This window comes from Balaenoptera borealis, assembly GCF_965194805.1.
Source record: "Balaenoptera borealis genome assembly, chromosome: 3".
Taxonomy (NCBI): domain Eukaryota; kingdom Metazoa; phylum Chordata; class Mammalia; order Artiodactyla; family Balaenopteridae; genus Balaenoptera; species Balaenoptera borealis.
The window spans coordinates 42,475,385-42,498,568 of record NC_138866.1 but is presented as its reverse complement, the minus strand read 5'-3'; the positions used below and the strand labels follow the sequence as shown (position 1 = coordinate 42,498,568).

The 23,184-nt window shown below is 42.3% G+C and overlaps 1 protein-coding gene across 2 annotated transcripts in view; it reads right to left on the bottom strand.

Moving 5' to 3' along the window:
• Positions 1–23,172, bottom strand: part of ARMH4 (armadillo like helical domain containing 4) — a 150,977-nt gene extending 127,805 nt beyond the window's left edge. The window contains exons 1-2 of one of the 2 annotated variants that reach the window (XM_082386506.1): positions 23,101–23,172; positions 734–2,126 (exon numbers count right to left, since the gene is read on the bottom strand). In XM_082386506.1, coding sequence (XP_082242632.1) covers positions 734–2,126; positions 23,101–23,103 — 1,396 coding nt within the window. In that variant the 5' untranslated portion in view covers positions 23,104–23,172. Of the gene's footprint in view, positions 1–733; positions 2,127–10,503; positions 10,621–23,100 lie in introns of those variants that run through there. The other variant, XM_082386505.1, reaches the window with a different exon arrangement.
• Positions 23,173–23,184: the final 12 nt, after the last annotated feature.

The following is a 23,184-nucleotide window of genomic DNA, read 5'->3' as shown; positions in this document are numbered from 1 at the left end:
ACTGTGATAATCATTTCATGATGTATATAGGTCAAATCATTATGCCACACAACTTAAACTTACACAGTGCCATATGTCAATTACATTTCAATAAAACTGGAAAAAATGTCCCCAAACATTGCCAAATGAGTGGCACGGGGGCAGGCATAAGGCATGACGCAAATTATTCCCATTTGAATACCACAGGTCTATATGCAGGGGTTATATTTGGATGTAATTTTTATGAAAAATGCATTTTTTATTTATTTACTTTTGTTTTTCATTAAAACTTAGATAACTTACTTCTAAATTGTCACTTAAAAAAAAAAAAATAACGGCTTCCCTGGTGGCGCAGTGGTTGAGAATCTGCCTGCCAATGCAGGGGACACGGGTTCGAGCCCTGGTTCTGGGAGGATCCCACATGCCGCGGAGCAACTGGGCCCGTGAGCCACAACTACTGAGCCTGCGCGTCTGGAGCCTGTGCTCCGCAACAAGAGAGGCCGCGATAGTGAGAGGCCCGCGCACCGCGATGAAGAGTGGCCCCCGCTTGCCACAACTAGAGAAAGCCCTCGCACAGAAACGAAGACCCAACACGGCCAAAAATAAATATATAAAAATAAATTAAAAAAAAAACAACATAAAACATCTAAAACATTACAACGTTATGTGTCAACTATATGTCAATTAAAAAATAATAAAACCAAACAGAAACATTCCAAGTTAAACAAAGCTTATTTTTCTTTCTTTCTTTTACCTTTAAATGTATTTCCCAATGGCTGATATGCCTCAGACTCATATTCTGAGATGGAAACAGTGGTCTCTAAGAACAGCCTGGCATTGTTCTCCTTGGCGGATTCCATGAAGTCTGCAGTATTTTGGACCAGGTTTTCCACAGAGACTTTCATACCTTCCACTGGACTTGTGGGAGTAAAGGAACTTTGATCGGTGAAGGCAGATGATCTCTCATCCCCACGTGCTATTAGCAGGGCTGTTCCCCTGTGTGCTTCCCCTTCAGGCAGCCTCAGAGCCACATCTGCAGCCTCTGTCAAAGTTTCGCCCCCTTCCACGCCTTCCATACCATCACTGGTTGCTTGGGTTGTCTGAGACGTTTCCATGCTCACCTGAGTCTCTGTATTGTCTCCAAGCTTTGGGGTCTTTATCTGGCTTACACTCTCTAATTTGGTGTCATCCCACTCAACACTTACGACGGAGACAGCTGGAACAGCTGTGCTGACACTCACTGTGACTTCTGGGGCTCCCAGCAGGCTGTCGGTTTCTGGCTCAACACTCAGGGTGGACTCGGAGGTTGCGAGCCAGTGCTCGGTGGCAGCAGCCTGGGTATTATCAGCTGTCATCTGGGAAGGCTCAGCGCCTGCTGTGGGCTCAGCACCAGGAAAAGAAGTTGTCTTATGCTCTGGGTCTGCTTCAAATTTCTCAGTCCTCGGACGGGTGGTTAGCAACTCTTTAGCATTCACATAGGATAAAGGCGAATGTCCCAGACTAACTCCTGCCTGATTTTCAGTTGCAAACAATTGATCATCCACGTAGTGCAGAAAACCTTGTGTTGCTTCGGTGGTCCCTTCCACAATGGGCTGAATGATGGTACTACGGGAGGGTTCCTCCTTGTCATCAATATTCAGAGAAGCAGTTGGAGTGATAGGGTTGGTCAACATGGCCTTGGAAAGTCGGTTTTCGGGAGGCATTCTCTCTGGCTGGCTGGAACCAAACACTTCTTCCCCTGCTGAGATCACTGGCTCAGTAGCAGTGTAAATGCCAGGGCTATCAGGCTGCGTGAGCCCAGCTCCTATAGGAGGGGTTTCTTTGTTAATAGGGAATACTTTATTTAATGACATTGTTGATGGTCCTGCTAACACTATCACTGGTTCTTCAGAGACCAGAGTGTACTTTGAAGTAATGGAGTTATTTTCTAGGTCATCTATGTTCAGCCTCTCAGACTGCCCTTTATCTTCATGAACAGGTGCTATCTCCCTTCTTTCCACGTTGGGGAAGGCTAGACATTGTGTGGCAAAGCTGAGAAGTAGAAGGCTACAGAAAGCCAGACAAATGTGCAATACAACTGGTCTGCTCATAGTGGAAGAGAAACGTGCACATAAATTGGTAGAGTTGACAATTCCAGTGATTGAGTCCTGAAGAAAAATAAAGCATATCAAACTGTCATATAAATATATGTTGTAAATAAGCCCCTTTAAATTAAACCAGAAGTAAAATAATCTCCTTGACTCCCAGCTCAGAGACAGTACATAGAAGAGGAATGTTCTATTTCTTTGTACCTTTGAGACGTGGATAACCCAGTTCATTTTTCCCTGCTGAATTTTCAGCTGATTTAACTTGAAGTTCTCTAGCAAAGGGTACACATAGTTACTAAGTTCGTTGTTTTTTAAATACCTACTTGAAATAAACTACCCTTGAAGTCACATTTGTAATATTCTCCCCAATTCTTCTATTAACCATGAAGTCAAATGACTACAGAAATAGCAACACATCCAGAAAATAAAAAGTAAATCTTAACATTTACTTATATTACTTTCACAGAACCTTTTAAGTATGTTTCAAAACTTATTAAATATCATCATAAAATACTGAATACCAGTTTCATTCAAGAGTTTTTAAAGTATATAAATGAATTTATCTTTAAAATACTTAAATTGTTTTCTCTGCAACAACTATAAAAATTATAGGCAAAACCCTCACGTCTCAAAAAAAAGATTAGAAAAGGTAAAATCGTTAAACAATGTAAACAAGTGCGTTTTTTGAAAAAAACTTTTTTAAGAGAACCAAAACACATTTTAAGTTAGCAGTCTTTACTGAATGCACATTATTGTAAGATTAAGATTTATTGTATTCTTTTACAAACTGCTCACACTCTCATGACAACTAAACTTATATTAAAACTGCTAATTTCCCCCCAAACTTAAGGGTTTTAGGTCTTATCTATCCCATCATCAGAAAGTTCTTAGATACTGCGGGTTTTCTAGAAAATTAAACCTAGGAATGAAAATTCTAAATCTAAATATAAAGACCTTATCTTTATAAAAGTTATACTTTTCCTTTCTTCTATGTCTGATCATTAACCTATCTGGGTTAAGCATGTGATGTGCACACATCAAATACAAAAACTGACATTTTCATAGGGTCTTCTCCCCTTAAGGAGTCTGAAGCTTCCACATGTTACCCCATTCAGTCTTACAGGTCCTTTTGAGATAGAGAAAAGGTCACGTGCTCAGGGCATAATGTAGACAGCTGAAGAGAAAAAGAAGGTTGAATTTTTCTACATGAGGAAAGAGGAATCCATGAATTCGGAGCTGAGGCATCTTGCTCAACTACCAGCACCACATGATTGAATTATCTTGGAAGCAGCTCCTCCAGCCCCAGTCAGGCCTTCAGATGACTGCAACCCCAGCTGCTATCTTGACTGCAACTTCTTGAGAGACCTTGAGTCAGAACAACCCAGCTAAGCTACTCCCAAATTCCTAATACACAGACATGGGATGAAATAATAAATATTTATTGCCACCAAGTCGGGGGTAATTTTTTACACAGGAATCCTGAATCCACAGTTCTTTGGGAGAATACAGGAATGGGAAGATGTCATGAGACGCCATGTGCAGAAAAGGAACAGCATATCAGGGATCATAAATTTAGAAGCAGAAGAAAACTGAAGCCAGAGATGACTAGGAGAAATGTAAGCCACCCCACCCAAGAATCCTCAGAGATGGTGAAAGCAGTGCTAAATTTCCTCACATGTAGGATGAGAGGTTGAAGCAATTGTATTTAAATATTAAATTACATACAGGTAGCTAGCATTATTTTAAAAGGAGAGAATATGAGAAAGATATTTGAAAAAGAGGGAATAGCATGTGCACATTCTGGACATTAGTTATCCCCATACTTTGGAGGAGCCATAAAGCATCCCAGTTCATAGCCAGGTAACAGAATTAGTAGCAGTATTTGGCCTGCTACCTCTATTTTCCTTCCTTAAAACAAAAACATATGATAGCTGTAAAGCTAGAGTGCTCACAGTTGATGAAACTACACCTTTGATTTCTGAAAATACAAGCTGAACTATAAACTATATAGTCAAAGATACATAAAAGCTATAGAACTCTCTGGTTCATTTCTGATCTGTTCAGAGATCTGCCCTTTCCTATACAAATATTTCTCCCATTCAGTGAAATCTTACTAAACACCCCAGGAGATGGAGGGTGTGGCCTAAAAGTTGAGTTTCCATGACCCCACGCTTCTGGATAAAAACCTGAAAAAAACAGGCCATCATGAGTGGCAGTAGAGTTTAGAGGGGCATAGACAGGCATGAGAAAAATGAATCCTAGCTTTATTGTTGTTAAAACATGCTATGTGATACTGGACAAACAGCCGCAGTTTCTCCTTTGACAGAATGAGGAGTTAAACAAAATAATCTTTGAACTCCTTTCTATCTCCATGATTCCATTTTCATATTTTATCCATAGAACACAAAATAAAAATACAAATGTTTTCATTTTCCCACAATTTTCCCACAATTTTGCCATCAAGGCACCCAAATGATTGCACGAATGCCTCACATTTTATTTATATGTTCTGGAGTCATGTGAGCTGAGAGGAGAATTTTATGAACAAATCAGATTTGGAGGGTAGTGGGGACAAACAATAAAGATGTAATATAGCCTCTACTGCCTTTCCAAAACAGATTTTTCCTTCAAGGTTTCATTTTCATCTACATCTTGAGCTTTAGAATTTGGGGGTGAAGGGAATTCTGCCATTGCTCTAAAAGACTTCCCTTCTGGAATTAAGTGTCAGCCACCTGCTTTCTAAATCCAATTACGACAGAAAAAGTGGGGTGAATTGCAAGCCTATTCTATGTCTGCATATTCCAGCCATATGCTCCTTCTCCCCACTATTCAAAGCGACGCCTGAACTTTAAAAGAAGCAGAAAAGACAGCCTGTAGGAACGGCAGCAGGGAACACATCTGCAACTCAGATAAACTGGTAGATGACCTTCAAGTTCCAGGTCTTTCTCTGTCTTTCCAAGCACAGCGCAGGTTCACATAGCCACTCTCGTGAGTTTGGTGTCCTTCGCTGGGAGTTGCATGATGTTAGAGAATAAATAAGGAAAGACTGACACTTGTCAATTCAATGACAATATTTTAGCCTCAATAACCATCTGCAATCACATTTTGAAGGCTCTAGGCCTTTCCTTTTTTCCTCAACATTGTCTCCTGTCCCTGACAAAGTGCCTGGCACAGAGGAAATGTTTAGTAAATACTGGCTGATGTCTACAGCCCTGCTTTGCTGGAGGAGGGGGAGGGAGGGGAGATTTCATTGCTTATTAGAAATTGGGTCTTAATTATCTTAAATTAACTCAAATATCAGAATATTTAACAAACAAAACATTTCTCTAACTTCTCCTTTACACTGTGACTTTGGAGGCTCCTTTCTTTTCACTATATCCGTCAGTGCAAATTAATTCAGATAAATGAACTCTCACCCAGTTGCTAACTGATAGTGGACATTCGCTTCTAATAGCTTAAAAAGCATCTCTTTCTGAGCAAGTCATAGCACTATGTCATTCGCTATCAAGGTATCCTAATGGCTTGGCAGTCCTCTGAACAATTTACTGCGTTTCTGCCACCAGTGAGCAGATAAGCTGTTCTGTCAAGCCTTATCTTCGACAATCTTAAATAGATACAGTCCAGAATCTGTTTCTTTGTCAAGTCTAGGCATATTCAAGTTTCAAAGACAAATGAAAGGCAACATAAAAAAATACAGCCTTAGCCGTCTTGTTAGACTTAATAATCAGGTTTTTTTCAAACACTTGGTCAATATTTTTCCAACTAAAATGTATGCTGCCCTTGTTCAGTGTGTTACCAAAATGCAGACACAAAAGGGAAACAGTGTGTTCAATCACTTCTCATCAGTGACAAAGCTGCTTTTTTCAAAGCAAGTTGAGTTTCATGTATAATATATAAGGAACATGAGCATTGCCCTAAGGGTACTCAAGACACAGGAGGCCTGTAGAGTATGCCAAAAAACTAGTGACAATCTGCCTGATATTTTCCTTTTGGGGGGATAAACACAAATACCATAAATAGCTGATGTGGAGCTTTGGGAAGAAAGCTGCCTTAGATTTTCTTTGTCTACTGGATGTTACTTGGATGCCACTTCAAACACACCACCTTCATGTAAACTGTGGTGTCATCTTGAACTCTTCTCTCCTATATATTCCAGATTCACAACTTCTGTGGATCCTTCCCTCATAATATCTCTTGGAATTGTCCCTTCTTGGGGACACTGGATTGTCATTATTTTAACTGCCTCTAACTGATGATCTTGATCAGACTCTCTCCTCTCCAATCCATTTTATACGGTCCAGATGGTTTACTCTTAAGAAAAAAAATGACAATAATCAATCAAAAATGGCTACCATTCAGGGGATGCCACGTGTTTTAAGTGTCTTATGTAAATTATGTTATTTAATCCTTTACAACAACCTAATGAGATAGGTACTACCATTATCCTTTCCTTTTTTTTTTTTTCTTTTTTTTTTTTGGTGAGAAAACTACCATCTCACAGAGGTTAATTAACTTGCCTGTGTGATCGTGTCTGTCGGACATCAAGTTTCCTGCCTTTGCCACTGCAACCCTCTGCCTTCCCAAAACACATCATCTAACGACCCCAAACATACAATTGCCAAACTCCACATCTATAATGCAACCCCACACCACCAGTGCCCGGTACAAACACCATCGCCAGTTGGGTATATTGCCCTCTTACGTGCCTTACTCATTTCAGCTTCCCAAGTTTTGCTCATGCCATTACACTAGCCAGAATGCTCCCTCCTTCTTCCCTACCCCAGATACCCAAACCCTGGTCCCACAGGTCACGTCCTGTTTACTAACTGCTGTCACAAAACTGCCTGGCCCGTTCTCTTCCCACCCTTCTCCTAGCTTCTCCAGCGCAAATCGTCATGTCTGTAAGCCTTACCACCTCAAATAAAATATGTTCTTTGCATGCAAACACTAGTCTTTCAGCTTCCTTTACCATATAATTGCTAATAATGGTAGACACATAGGAGAGGTGTTCGATAAATATTCAGTGGTGTAAAGTGAATATAAATAACCATTTAAAAATGTGAAAAAGAATGTTCAGAATCTCTATTTTATACTATACGATGTTCAATGACATTTCACGGTCTATCCATGTTTAACTGTACGTTTTGTTCATCACCTAGTCAATTTTGGCTACTTATCCAGTGTGTGATTTTAATAATAGTAATAATTTCTGTATTCTCATTTCTGCTATATTTTAAGTTTTCAGAGTGTATTTCATTTAAAAAAAAAAAAAAAAAGAGAGAGAGGTCACCAGGAACAAGGGACAAGTTTCAGAGCTTCAGGTTAACTTGCTTCCCAATTCCCCTTCACCTTTCAAAATCCAGTTAGTAATTCTTTAATTGATAATGGGAAAAGAAAACTCTTTGTCTTCTTTGTTTGTGTCTTAATAATCTTTCCATTTTGTGTTTTTCCTGATCCTCAATGATAATTTCGCCATTGTCTTACCTTTTCTTTTTTTAATCCTTAAGGCTCTCATTGCCAAGCCTATTTCATTTGTCTGAAGCAGAGCTTAGCAAGACTCTGACCCTATTAACCCAGCTGTGGCACACAGCATTAAGGTACCCCATTTGTGATCCACTACTATTCACTGCTATTGACTACTGTTACTTGGCCTGATATATTGGCTTTAAGATGACTGATCTCAGTCATCCTTCACTATAAATTAAGTGGCTGGAATGACAGATGATCCTCTCAGTAGCATGTTCAACCACAGTGGAAGGAGGGAGAATAGAGTAACCACAAAGAAAAATCATAGTCCCTCAGGAGAAAAGTGGCATCGTGCTGACAGGAAGACGATAAGTAGGCTGGGGTCAAGACGATTACTCTGGCAACTGCCAGCAAAGGGCTTTACCATTCCTGCAGACCACAACTAAATTCTACGTATCAAGCCCACAAGCTTTATTCTCTACAATTTAGTGATGGAGACAAATGAAGATATCTGTGTTTATCACTCCCAGTGGATAATCCTATCCCTGGTAAAAGAAGCTGGACTTGAAGCTTTAAAGCTGGCTTCGAGTTCCAACTCTACCTTGCGCAAATCACTGAAACTCAGTTTCTTCTTTGCAAAATGGAGATAATAATGCTCATTCTGTTTTCTTCAAAGGTGAAAGACCAACAAAAGTGAAAATAGACATAAAAATGATTTGAAGAAAAAAATGTTTAAGCATCATACAATTTAAGACATATTATTGTGGTACTGCCATTCATTCCCCTCAAAATACAGAAATATGAGCAGTCTGAAACATCCATAACATCCTTTTTCTCCTAAGCTATTTCCATGGAGCTTCCCCTTTCAGCTTTTCATGTAGACCAAATGACCTGGGAATTGTCTGATGTTTGCAGAATTCCATCCTAATCAATCTTGGTCAACAAGCTCCTGTCCATCCATCATACAGTTCTTTTCAATGACCCAATGGGACACTTCATTTCTGTTCTCTGTAGTTCACAAACCTCATTTGCTTGACAAAATCTCTAAAACTAGCTGGCATTTAAGGAGAAAGTAAACCCCAGGTAGACATTTCACGGAATAAGCATAATCTCTAACATTTCAAGCTGAAACTTGATTCAGATACTTTTCTTATAATCACCAAGTAAACACAATATGAAAAAACAGGACTGACTACACATCTTAATTAGAGAGTGAGCTTTCATTTTACAGAGATTAAACTCAGGTTCTCTCTGAATAGCCAGCTTCCCTATGTGAGAATAAACAAATTCAATGAACAAAAACACAATTCGTTACACAAGTTTTCAGGCAAACACCTGCTGAATAAAAAGTGAAATACAACTTTAGTTGACGAGTAGAAATTTTCCATAGCAGGTGAGCCCTTCGTCCGCATTTTGATCCTATACTTATATTTAGCATCAAACCATTTCCATAAAACCAAATTATGATATTGAAAGGTCTAGCAGGAAATGCTGAATATAATGTTAAGAAGCCTCCCATGAAAACAAAGACATCCACATCTCCCTAATTGGCTCTGTTGCTGTAGCTACCTTAGACTTGCTGAGTCTTGGGAGTTTTGTGAATAAAGACAACCAATATCAAGTCTGCTTCATAAGTGCTTGATTCATAATATGACAAATATAACAACTCTACCTTATTCATAAGAGTAAGTCAGGCTACCCTTAAATCTACTGTGTGTCCGTGTTCTGATACTGTGAAATCTCACCCACTTTTGAGTTTCTTTCAGTAGATGCTACAGTGGGATTCTGCCTGCAAGTGAGTAGAAAGTGGGTCAGTGACTGACTCTGTAGGTGTTTAAACAAGACTCCTTGGAGCCCAACAGCATCACTTGTGATGAAGGAAATTCACAAAAAGGAGGGGAGAAATGCAAATTCTGGCCACACATTTTGCTCCCTAAGGAAAAAAAATCCTTCAGAGTTCTATGGATGGTTTTGGGAGCCACTCCCTCTTCCCCTTAAGTTTCAAACTAAAACTTCCATAGAAAGAAAGCAGACTCTTTAAAGCAGCCTCTCTCCTCTCCTCCACAGCAGCTCTACACTGAAATGAGGTGCCAAGAGCCTGGCAGATCCTCGGCATCAGCTTGGGAAGGCAAAGATTTCTTATCTTTGAGAACTCCAAACTCTTGAAGGTCCTATATTTTGTGCGCCCGGCCGATTTTTCGCCAGCCAGGCTCTGCATGTTGGGAATGTACACAGGTCGGGTTCTGTCAGTGACCAGGACGCACATGCGACATCTGGGCACCTCCAGGTATCACCTTGCAACCATTCTGGAGTCTAACCCGCAGGCCCTCTTTCCAATTAAGTGACCTTTCCAAGGAGCATGCTCCTGCCGTGTCGTGGGGGACCGGTCAGGGTCTGAGCAAGGAGGTTCCGTGACATCCTTGCGCTAAACACTCAACTGTTTGTTTTCTGCAAAGTAACACAACACATTTCGGTGGCCACCACAGCCCCCATTAGCTCCTCGGCTGCTCGCACTGACTGGCATCGGGGTCATTGCAATCGATGCTTTGAAAGGAGCAAATCTTAGTCTTCGGGAACTTCTCTACCACCGCTGTGAGACTGAGAGGGGAGGGAGAGAAGAAAGAAAAGCCCACACAAAAGCAGCCAGCCCTGCAAGCTCCGCCAGCACAAAGGCCCGCTCGCTGGTGTGGAGCCGTGAGGCTGGGCTGGAGCGAGGAGAGAGGCCAGTCCTCCGAGGCCTGCGCGCCTCGCCCCACGCTCCCGGAGCTGCCCCCGAGCCCCCCGCGCCGGGGCACCGCGTTCCGGCGGGGGCGCAGGGCGCACACCTGGCGCGCCCCGGGCTGCCGCGCTCCCCGGGCTGCACATCTCCCGGGGCGGCCCCGAGCCACCAGGGGCTCCGGCTCCGTCTCTGCCCGGGCGCACCGTCTGCAGCCGCGGTCGCTCGAGTGGCAGAAGCCTGGCCCGTCCTCACCTGTGCGCCTTCAGCCGCGCAGCGCGCAGAGGAGAGCTGTGGTGCCCGCGTTCGGCATCCCCGCGGCGGCCCCTGCAGCGGTGGCGGCTCCCTCCGCTGTCTGGGACGCCAGGGGGAGGGCGCTTCGCTTTGTTGCTTATTCATGAGGCCGCGGCTAAGGCTGGGGATTGGGCGGCGGGAAGATGTGCCCGCCCCGGCTCGGCGAGCATGGACAAGAGGGCCGTCGCCCCGCGCCCCTCAGCGCCCACTTCCCCGCCTCCGCTCCCGCGATGGGGATGAGGCGCGGGGCCGCGCGGGTCCTCCCAGCGTCCGGGCTCCCGCGACCCTTTCGGAGCCTCCCTGCCCTCCTGCCCCGCTTCGAAACCTGGGCTTCTGCGGCAGCTCTCCCTTAGTGCCTGCAGAGAAGAGACCAGGGCACCGTTTTCTCTAGAAGAGCCCTAATTTCTCTGGTCCGTGACTGGGGCGAAGGGCGTTAAGTTGGAGGCCGCCGGTTGTTCCTTGTGAAAACTGTACGGCTTAGCCCTCAGCCGTGCCCCTAAGTAGGACCTGGTAAAGTAGCCCTACACAAAGTGTTCCCTTCTCAATCAGAGAAGAAGTCGAAAATAAGGAGTAATAAGAAGGACTGTTTCTTGAGCCCTTACTCCTGCCGGGCACAACGCTAGGTGCCTCACTCATTACCTGCTTTTAATCTACTCAACAACCCTCAAATATAGATATTGGTAATCCGCTCAATTTAACAAAGGAGGAAGTTGAGGTTGAAGGCTGTGCAAGTTGCCCAAGGTTTTATGGCTAAGGTGGCCACCGGGAATTCATGACCTTCGTTCTTGAGTCTCTCAAGGACTCAATTTCCTTTATCTGATCCTCCTAATTTTGGATAGAATCTAAAGGCCCATTCTAGAAGAACCCCACAGCACTTTACATTTGCAATGCACTTTCCACATACATCATCTCTTGTACTTATTAACTCCCTTCTTTATAATAGCTTAGTCCGCTTTGTAGCTATTTGTAAACATCTTGAAGTCAGAGCAAGGTCTTGTTCACCTTGGACCTCCACATCTAACACAATGCACAACTATGCACTATCTTTCCTACTCCACTTCTCTTTAAAATATGTTTGTATTTCTAGAAAGGTAGACAAATAGGTGTCAAATGCATCTGATTGAACTGAATCTGTAAGATCTGTTTTTGATGTGTATTCAGTGTAATACAATATAATACACTGTACTGTGACCAGGCCTTCTACATGGATTCAAGACCCACCCGATGGATAAGCCACACATCCAGCTGAACCAAGATGTGTTTCAACATTTTATTTTCTGCTTCTGCTGCTTCTGTGCCCCCCTCCCCGGGGGCTGGGAGGCCAGCGCTTGTGGTTCAGTGCAGAGCCTGGAGTCCCTCAGCCCCGCTGGCTGTTCCCTTTGCACAGGGAGCTGCAGAGCCTCCTCCACCCTCCTTACCTCCGCTGCCCACACTCCAGCTGGGCCAGGGCTGGAGGGGCCTTGTGATGAGTCCCAGGAGTTGCCCTCGTGCCTGGGAAGGCAGGGACGTGGACCCGGGGGTTCAGAAGTCTGAAGCTTCCCATCTACTTCTTAAGGCCACTGCAAGTGAAAGATGTAAAATGTAATAACGTTTTCTGGCCATGAGACATGACTTTGTTAAACAACAAGAAGGTGTGTGTGCGTGTGGGTTCACATTGAAAGATAGTAAATATTCTATATAATGAATATAGCAATATATACATCCAGGATTTGGGCTTTTGGTTATTGATGGCCTGGTGGATTGTTTAGAAAACATTGTTTAAGAAAAATGGGCTAGCAGCTGTTGGATTTTCACTCAGAAGCATGTTCACTTATGTAGATGCCACTTTAAGCTTGACCAGAATTAAATGTGATATTTCTTATATGAAAAAAAAACATTTTATTTTCATGTCAGTTGTTTGAAATTCATACCGTATCTCATAAAAATAATGTTATATAGTATAGTGAGATTCCCAGCTCGACTGCAAAATTGATTCTATTTGACCCAAATGCAGTTAAATAATAGTACTAATAAAAAACAACAAAATCAATCAGGTGGACCAAAGGACCAGGCAGAATAGGAGAAGCCAGCAGGAGAAAGGGATTCCAGCTCTCCATGCATCTAGAGCCAGCCCTGCACACAAACTTGAAATATTCAGTTTCTTTGACATCTTCCTGGCTCCCATTCTGCATCTCTCTCAAACATCCTAGTGTTTTTCTTAGAGACCGTAATACTCTTAAGTCCCAACTATAGAACTCCACTTCCCAGACTGCCTTATTCTCAAAGTTTTCCATTCTCCAAAATTACCTTTCTCCCATAGTAGAATTCCTATTTCCCTTTTCCTTGATACAAATTATTTCAGCTTGCAGTTAAAGTGATCTTATTGGAACTCATTTATACTAGTCCTTTATCCTTCCCCCAATGGTTTGTATTGCTTTAAATTGTTTGTATTGCTTTAAACAACTCTGATGAATGCAATTTATCTCAACAGCTGCTGTTGGTACGTGGCAGTGATAATAAGATCCATTCTTCCACCCCAGCATACACACAAACTATAAATCAGGAAAAGTTACACTCTAATCAGTAAATCCACACACTATGAATGTTATTAGCCTTTTATGGGTAAAGCAAGAAATTGTATGTGTACATTAAGAGAATTTGGGAACACCCAAAACTCCAATCAATGTAACAAGGAAGGAAGCTCAGGAAGGCAGTTTTGGGGTTGCCAGATTTAGTAAATTAAAATAGAGAATTTCCATTCAGTATTTGGGACATTCTTATGCTAAAAATTATTGTTTATCCGAAATTCGAATTTGACTGTATTTTATCTGATAACCTTTGCAGTATTAGGTCATTACCTGGTCCTGGTTGGTAAAAACCTTTTTGTCTGAAACGTTTTGGTCACATGAAGAACTGGATAACCAGCCAAAGAGCCAGGAGTGGACAACATCCCTGCAAATACCACCCAGAAGAGAGAGTCTTGGTAATGAGGACCTGAGCATTGTGGCGTCCTTGGTAAGGCTATCACTAAATTGGGTAGAAATGCTCTACAGTACATCAACTAACTTTCTTTACCAAGTACCAAGTAATCTATCTGTATGTGAGCTGGATTGTGTGTGTCTGTTTGCAACCAAGGTAACATCACCAAGGTAAGTACCACTTAAGGGCTCACATTAAGGGCTCTTGAAAACCAGCTGGCAAGACTTCCCCAGACTCTGCACCGCTGTTTCCTGAGGATGTTTTTTGTTTGTTTGTTTTGTTTTGTTTTCGTTTGAAATTATACCAGCAACAAGCATGTGAGCCAATAGAACAAAATGAAGTGAAAGAGGCACACGAGAAAAAATTCTTCTTGGAAGGCTGAGTTTCCCTGGAATCTCCTCAAAACATTTCCCTCAACTTTCTGAAAGTTCCTTTCTTTCAGTGATTTTCCCTCCCTTTATTTTTGAACACTTTAAAACTCCTTCCTTGGATTTTGTTGTTCTTATAAGCTCCCAAGGCACCCAACAAAGAGGTCCATCCATGGAAGAAGGACAGGAGCTGCTAAAGTAGTGGTCATTTGCATATTGGATATTTTGGTTCTCACTACAGAAGACTGTCTTATTTTCCTGGCCTTCCTAAAAGTTTATGAATACGAGCTTTGCAGCATCTCCCAATATTCTCTGCCCAGGTGCTCCCTGACTCTACTTCTCTGTTGAGGACTTTCTGTTTGCTTTTAATTTTTTAAGTTGAAATTCCTAGAAGTAGACTTCAGTATAAAACAGTATTGCTAAGTATACTCTACTCACTCTGGGTATTCAATAAATATTTGATGGTTGTGGTAATGATGATGTAGTAAATAATGGTAATGATGTTAGAATAAGCTGTTTAAATTCTGATACATGTTTTCATTGCATTCAAAACCCTCAAACAGGGAACTTCCCTGATGGCACAGTGGTTAAGAATCCGCCTGCCAATGCAGGGGACACGGGTTTGAGCCCTGGTCCAGGAATATCCCACATGCTGCGGAGCAACTAAGCCCGTGTACCACAACTACTGAGCCTGTGCTCTGGAGCCCGTGAGCCACAACTACTGAGCCCACGTGCCACAACTACTGAAGCCTGCGCGCCTGGAGCCCGTGCTCTGCAACAAGAGAAGCCACCACAATGAGAAGCCTGCACACGGCTCGTCGCAACTAGAGAAAGCCCGCACGCAGCAACGAAGACCCAACACAGCCAAAAATAAATAAATATTAATTAATTAATTAATTTTTAAAAAACCAAAAACCCTCAAACACTTGACAGGACTTATTTCAGTACTAATGAGCTTAGATTTTTACCTTATACTAAATTATGTCTTTAGTATGCCATTTACTGGGAAGACAAGTAGGTAGAATAAATCCAATAATAAAATGGTTTTCTTTAAGCAAACTTTTGGAACAGCAGAATTTTTTTTGAAGTATAGTTGATTTACAATGTTGCGCAAGTTTCTGGTGTACAGCAAAGTGATTCAGTTTTACATATATATACTCATATTCTTTTCCATTATGGTTTATCACAAGATAAGGAACATAGTTCCCTGTGCTATACAGTAGGACCTTGTTGTTTATCTATTTTATATATAGTAGTTTGTATCTGCTAATCCCAGACTCCTAATTTATCCTTCTCCCACCCCCTTTCCCCTTTGGTAAACATAAGTTTGTTTTCTACGTCTGTCAGTCTGTTTCTGGAACAGCAAATTTTTATACACTGTAGTTGCTTTTAACTGTCAACACAAAGGCCACAATATTTACCTACCTTTATTATTTAACTCTTATTATGCAAACACCCGGATGAATCTTCTTGCTTCTCTTCTTTCCCCCAAGAAACCTACTATAATTGTGGAAGCAGAATATTATATGCTTTATAGTCCCTTCTTTTTAAAATCTGTTATTTTCTATATTCCCATATTAAGTGTCAGGTTTCTTTAGGCCTTGAACTCTCTGATTCTGTTCTAACAAGTGGAATTTTGTCTGTTGCCTTGAAAAAGCAGGATAAGAGAGTAAAGAGCTACTGATGCAGGTACAAAAAGAAAATTTCTAACAGTACAGCCATTTGAAAAGAAACTTTTTAGATAAAGTCAAGGCTGAAAACATTTACAAAAAAGAAATCTTGTCTCGCTGTCTCTGTCTCTCTCTCTTTTTCAGCCATAAATCATGTCCTGTGAGACTGTTGGTAAAAAAAAAAATTTAAGAGATTTGAACATCAAAGGTCTAATGTTCCCTGTGGAGTATACCCTTTAATCCTAAATGAATTGGTCATCATGAATAACTCTATTCAAAATGGCGTCTATGGGCTTCCCTGGTGGCGCAGTGGTTGAGAATCTGCCTGCTAATGCAGGGGACACGGGTTCGAGCCTTGGTCTGGGAAGATCCCACATGCCGCGGAGCAACTAGGCCCGTGAGCCACAACTACCGAGCCTGCGCGTCTGGAGCCTGTGCGCTGCAACAAGAGAGGCCGCGACAGTGAAAGGCCCGCGCACCGCGATGAAGAGTGGCCCCCGCTCGCCGCAACTAGAGAAAGCCCTAGCACAGAAACGAAGACCCAACATAGTAATCAATCAATCAATAAATCAATAAATAAATCTTTAAAAAAAAATGGCATCTATAACTCTAGAAAAGATATGAATTGCCTTTTACAATGTCAGACAAAAGAGTTTAGCTCCATCCTTGTCTCTTTTTTTACATGCCTAATGGTAAATAAATCGATGACGTTAATAGATTCCTAATATTAAATAATGAGCATGAGATATTTATTATTGACATATGGTGTATATACCTACTGCCTACGTTGAAAAGAAAAATTTACTCCTTTCTGCCTCTACCAAGGACAGAATTAAAGAAAATGGCATTACCAGGAACGGCAAAGCTCAGGTCCAAGGAACCACTCTTGCCAGAGAAAGTTCTTAGAGATGGGAATAGATTAGTGAAAGAGGTTATATATTCCCTTTTGTTCTAGGTTTCTAAAAAAGGATGAATTTTATGCTGGCTGGGTTGGGGGTTTCTGGCGAAACACCGTTAGCTCACTCAACAAGGAAATTACAGGGATAGTTTTTTTTTTTTTTTTTAATGAAACAGGGAGTCTTTTTTTTTTTTAATAAATTTATTTATTTATTTATTTTTGGCTGTGTTGGGTCTTCGTTTCTGTGCGAGGGCTTTCTCTAGTTGTGGCAAGCGGGGGCCACTCTTCATCGCGGTGCGCGGGCCTCTCACTATCGCGGCCTCTCTCGTTGCGGAGCACAGGCTCCAGACGCGCAGGCTCAGTAGTTGTGGCTCACGGGCCTAGTTGCTCCGTGGCATGTGGGATCTTCCCAGACCAGGGCTCGAACCCGTGTCCCCTGCATTGGCAGGCAGATTCTCAACCACTGCACCACCAGGGAAGCCCGGGATCGTTTTAAGTGTAGGAAAACTACCAAATATATTAACTATGGCTGACTACATTGTTGTTTACTATCTGCTTTCCAACAAATGTTGCTTATTTTACATTTTAAAAATATGATTTGGGTATCAATATCACACTCAGGATACATTATATCAATCTGCAGCACACTGACAGCAAAAGCAGAGAACAGGATATGATGAAGGGGGTATCAATACCATTACGATGAAGATGTTCTTGAGACTCATAATCAGAATAATACCAACAATTTGAACATTTTGAACACTGGTTTACTAAGGTTTAAATATGGCATGGACATCAGTGCGGAAAAAAAAAAAAAAAAGACTTTCCTTCAGTATAGCACTCAACCTCAGGCTAAATTCCTTGCCCTTATACATTTTGGCTAATTCTTCTGGCTAAACTGTCTAAGAAGCAGCAGAATTGAGTCTGTGTCTCATAGTCATTAAGCAATGAGCAGCACATCACTTAATGTGGGCTATGCATTTATTTTGGCATTGAGTTTAGCTCCATGGTTAATCAATCAACAAGGGTTTTTGTTTTATGAAAAGAATGTGGTTTATGTGAAGTTATCTAAATTGGACTTCACTTTCCTCACAGATCTTCAGTTTAGCTGAGAGAAAAAGTTTATACACTCAACATTATGAATAATACATAATATAAAAGTTCCTCATATGCTTCTAAAAGTGGCACTGATTTTTTATCATCTTCTTTCATGATACCACTACAGAGAGGAACTATCTGAGCCTACATGGAAAGTCCATGTCCTGATACAGTTAGTACATGTGTTATGTAACCATTTCCCTTCTCCCCCCAAAATTGTAAGTCCTCTGAATTAAGACAGTGTGTTTTATATAGTCTCACATGTCACCAAACACCTACGGCAGTGCCTTGCTATTCAAAAAGTATTTGTTGACTATTTAATTATGGCCATAAGCCCATTACCAAAATAAACAGGGTAACGCCCATTATCTTACAACTATGAAGCATGAACTAAATACTACTAACCAAAAAGGAAGTTTGACCAGCTTCAGAATGAAATATATTAATCTCATACAAATTGGGAAGATATATTCCATTGTAAGTGGCTTTGAGACTTAGGATATAATTATTTTTTACATTCTGTGTGGAAGGGTTATTCCATGCCTGTATATGTCTTGTCTGAAACCAGAGAACTAGGCCAATTGATATATCAAGTCCCCTTCCTACTACAAGTCTGCAATCCTTTTCATTGGTAAAGTTCATATTCATTTAAAGAGAAGTTGCACATGAAAACAAGATATACCCTGAGAATAAGATTAAAAAGAAGAAAAAACTGCTTCAAGCTGAATCTAGAACTCATATTCTATCCAGGCCCAAATCCCTTGAAATAGCCAGAGCAGTAGGTTTTGTTTTATTTATTCTTTGTTATGACCTATTATATAAAGGAGACATAAAAGATGCATTTTGCAGAATGAGTTCAAAGCAATTCTTCCATAACTGGTGTACAAAAATAGCCAAAGGGAAAAAAATTTTCTTCAGAATCAGAGTGATTGAAAATATGTCGCACACAGAAAAAATTATTTATTTTTGTACTGGTCTAAAGTGTGAGGCATCACCACAAAAGAAGAAATAAATTGGTCCCCAAAAGATTCCCAGTAAAGATAAATGGGATGATCACGTGATGCTTTTTCTTTTCTCTTTTCACTTTTAGGAGCTTTCTATAAGTGGTTTTCAGGCCTAGTGACATGTTTTGTTTTCCTTCCATTTCTCTCTTTGTAAAAGGCATTTTAAGGCACTTACCATTGGCAGCTAATGTTCATTTTATGACATTTTTCTCAGCAGTCATCTTCCATAGATGAGCACTTTTCACTCAGACCATATTCTGCTTAGTTCATCAAAAATATAAAACTTCTTTTTTTTCCCTGTCAGACTTCATTATTCCTGTAAATTCTATTTCTCTGGTCTTCTTTTATCATACCTCGCTGCTTGTTTCCTAGATTCCACGCTGCTGCTTTTGAAATTTATTGTCTTCTCCAGTGCGTATATTGTTCCTTGTTTCAAAGATGCAAGCCTGGGCACTTTGGCCCGATCCTTTTTTATGTCAGAGTCTTGAATTCCAATTTACTGCTGCGTTTGAGGCAGCCTCGAGGACTAGAACCAAATCCCAGGTGATGCAATGCCCTATTCATTCAGGAGGAGTTTTACAGACCCATTCCTTTGCCCAAGGCACAATCTCAGCAATTGGCTCTACGTGGGAGGAGGAAATGTGGCAGGAAGGGCATCATAAGCAGATGATAAAAAAAAAAAAAAGATATGGGAGAAATAAAAGTACTAGTAGCTGGAAACATTTTCCCCATCACAGAAAAAAGAAACAAAGGCAAAGACGATGACCTCTGCCACCTTCTTCCTCCTTCTCCATTCCTGCCTCCAGGCCCAGGAGGTAGACTTCTGGCTGGAGAAATGAGGAACAAGGCACTTGAGTTAGGGGATACAGAGGGGACTCTTAGGCTGCTGCTTTCCCAATTCTAGCCTTCTTTAAGAGTAACCTTGAGGGCAGACACTGAGGAGGTGCAGTTTAGGACTGGAAGTGATATGCCTGAGAGGTGCCCTTTCCTCAGGAAAGCTCAGTGGGGTTGGGCCATCGTGGAGTTTAACTTTATACACACTGGGACAGTCACACTGCTTGTTAAAATAATGAAGTACTTCCTTATCAGTTGGTGAGAAGCCATTATCCCAAGCTGTTCCTCCAAGCCCTCCCCTCAGCAGCCCCAACTCCTCCACCTCCTCTCTGTCATCCCAAAGTAAAAGGTGGGGCACAGGTAATGCCTGGCACAGTCGGAGGTCATTTCTGATTGGTTAGTGTCGTGCTCATGCCATTCGAGGTATTTTGAGTAGCTTCCTGGTTAAAGCAGAACAGTGACGTCCTTAGAGAGGGAGTATGAGAAAGACCGTCTCCCCAGACTAGATAGTCCACAAGTGGCATCTTTGTTACAAAGTGGCCCTCCCTAATGGTGGGTTCTGCCTGTGTCTAATACAAGGAAGTAGAACTTGCTGCATAGGTCGCCTGGGGATCTTTGGCCTTCTAGGATAAGAGAGCAAACAAGTGTTCTAGAATCTAAGAAGAAGTATTGCTTAGGAACCAAGAGTGTGCATTTAGCTTCAAAATAGGATAATAATAGTTTTGCTAACCTAGGATTGCTGGATTAAATGAGATAGTGTAGAAAGTACTTAGCACACTATCCTTAATGCACATTACATGTCCAATAAATACCATTGTTTGAAACAGAGTGCAGACCCATTTGATGAAGTATTGATTTTTAGGTATAAAAGAAGGTGTGTCCTGAGTTGATGGCTAATGGATTTTTTTTTCCTTTGAGGAACTTTCTGAGAGCAGAAGTAAACCTGTTGGGACTTCCCTCGTGGCACAGTGGTTAAGAATCCGCCTGTCAATGTAGGGGACATGGGTTCGAGCCCTGGTCCAGGAAGATCCCACATGCCATGGAGCAACTAAGCCTGTGCGCCACAACTACTGAGCCCACGTGCCGCAACTACTGAAGTCTGCGTGCCGAGAGCCCATGCTCCACAACAAAGACAAGCCACCGCAATGAGAAGCCCACGCACTGCAACAAAGAGTAGCCCTCTCTCGCTGCAACTAGGGAAAGGCCGTGTGCAGCAAGGAAGGTCCAACGCAGCCAAAAAAAAGAAGTAAACCTGTTGATATCCCCCTATTTAAATTTCACGTTTTGGTGGAAGGAATAATTTTCTGGGTATAGATTTTAGAGTGATAGGTTTGATATAATTCTGTAGCATCTTCTTGGAATTTCACCAAACAAATTAATAAAGTTCTCAAATTTAACTAAGGAATTTGGACTATGTCCACCAGGGGCTTCCCATTAACACAAATTTTTTCCCCAAACAGAAATATTCTTAAATAGGGAGAAAACGTTTTTTAATTTCCTGAGATTATGCTATTATTTAAAATGATTTGGCATTTTATGAATGCACTTAACTAGAACCAATTACATCACTTACACAGCTGAAAATAGGTTGGAACTGTAATAGTATCTGGCCTATTACAGACATTCAGTATATTTACCTTATTTAGGGATCTCAAAACACTTTATAGTTATGGAGGTATATTTCTGCTCCAAATTCCTTATTTATCAAATGAGACACTGAAACTGCAAGAGGTTGCCCGATACCAGGGGAAAGCCCATGCAGGAATCCTCGCCTCTGGATTTGTAGCCCAGGGCTCTTCCTCCCCTATACAGGCTATCTTTAGTGGCATGGTCCTGTTTCAAAGTGGGAGAAACATGTTTAATGGCTTAATCGAAGATTTAGCTTTACAGTGAAGCATCATAATATACGTTGACACCTCTGTGCCTGGGCTCCTGTTCTTTCCTCTGACTTGAACACTTGTGTCACCTTTCTTCTTTAGCTGACTAAGGATGTTACGCTTCTTCAGGACTCAACTGGAGCATCGCCTCCAGGAAGCTGTCTCTGATAACCCAGGCTGGGCTAAATGCCCCTCTTCAGGCCCCCGTCATACCTGGGCACACCTCTGTCGTAGCACTCAGGTTCAGAATAGCTACTTCTCAGGCACCCAGTCTCTGCATTGGTGCTGTGCAAAGTCTGCTTCCTGCATCCCACTCCAGCCTCTATCACTTTCCAGGTTGTATTCTCCCCTTACCCTGTATCATGCCCTTGCCTATATTCCCCCTCAGTTTGTACCACTCCCCAACCTGCATGTCTCTCAGCTTTTGTCCTCCCAGCCTATATCCTTCCCAACCTACATACCCTCAACATATTCCCCTGCCAACTAGTAGTCATCCCAGCCTGTATCCCTCCCAGCTTGCATCCCCTCCCACCTGAATGTGCCCTAGCTTGCGTCTTTCCCCACCAGACTGTATTGTCTCACTATATCCCTCCAGCCTATATCCCCCTGTGAAAGGAAGAATTCTATCAATAAAACAGCTCCAGGGCTTCCCTGGTGGCGCAGTAGTTGAGAGTCTGCCTGCCAATGCAGGGGACACGGGTTCGAGCCCTGGTCTGGGAAGATCCCACATGCCGCGGAGCAACTAGGCCCGTGAGCCACAATTACTGAGCCTGCGCGTCTGGAGCCTGTGCTCCGCAACAAGAGAGGCCGCGATAGTGAGAGGCCCGCGCACCGCGATGAAGAGTGGACCCCCGCTTGCCACAACTGGAGAAAGCCCTCGCACAGAAACGAAGACCCAACACAGCCAAAAATAAATAAATAAATTTAAAAAAAAAAAAAAAACAGCTCCAAAGATACCTGGTCCCTGATATGCACACACCTTCTCCCAGTTATTCAATCAAACTCTAATTTAGGTGCTGCTGTAAGGGGATTTTGCAAATGTAATTAAGGTCCCAAATTAGTTGACTTTAAAATAGAGAGATTATCTGGGTAGGCCTGATCTAATCACATGAGCCCCTTAAATCTGAGTCTAAAGGTTGGAGACAGAGAAATGAGAGATGTGAAGCATGGGAGGGCATGTGGAGGGGGCCTGATGGCAAGAATCTATGGGTGTCTTCCAGTTGCTGAGAGTGGCCTCCGCCAACAGCCAGCAAGAATAGGGGGGCCTCTGTTTTACAGCCACAAGGAACTGAATTCTTCCAACAACCATGCGAGCTTGAAAGAGGCCCCTGAGCTCCAGAAAGGAATACGGCCCAGTCGACACCTTGATTTTAACCTTGTGATACCCCGAGTGGAGAACTCAGCCTCACCATGACTGGACCTCTAATAAATGGGTGTTGCTTTAAGCCACTAAATTTGTGATAATTTGTTACACAGCCATAGAAAACTAACACAACCAAGCCCTGCCTCTATCTCCCCAGTGTGTATCCCCTCAGCCTATACCTCCCAAGCCTGAATCTCCCCAGGATGTACCTCCCCAGCTTGAATCATTCTGCAGCCTGTTTTGCACCCCTGCCCCAGCAGGGATCCCCCTGGCCTGCGTTACTCCCAGCTGGTGCCATTCCCCAGCCTGAATGCTCCCCGCCCACATACACACAGCCTGTCACATGCAGCGCCCTCATCAATGCAGACACACACACACACACACACACACACACACACACACACACACACACGCTGGTGTCACTGCCAGCACCGATTCCTATGATTCAGCCCAAGGAACACACCAGTCAAATCCACGGTCCACATTACCATATAGAGATTTTGTCTCCTTTCCAAGACCAGTGAGCAGGGCTGGGCATCCCAAAAGCAAAACTGTAGTCTCTCCTCCTTTGC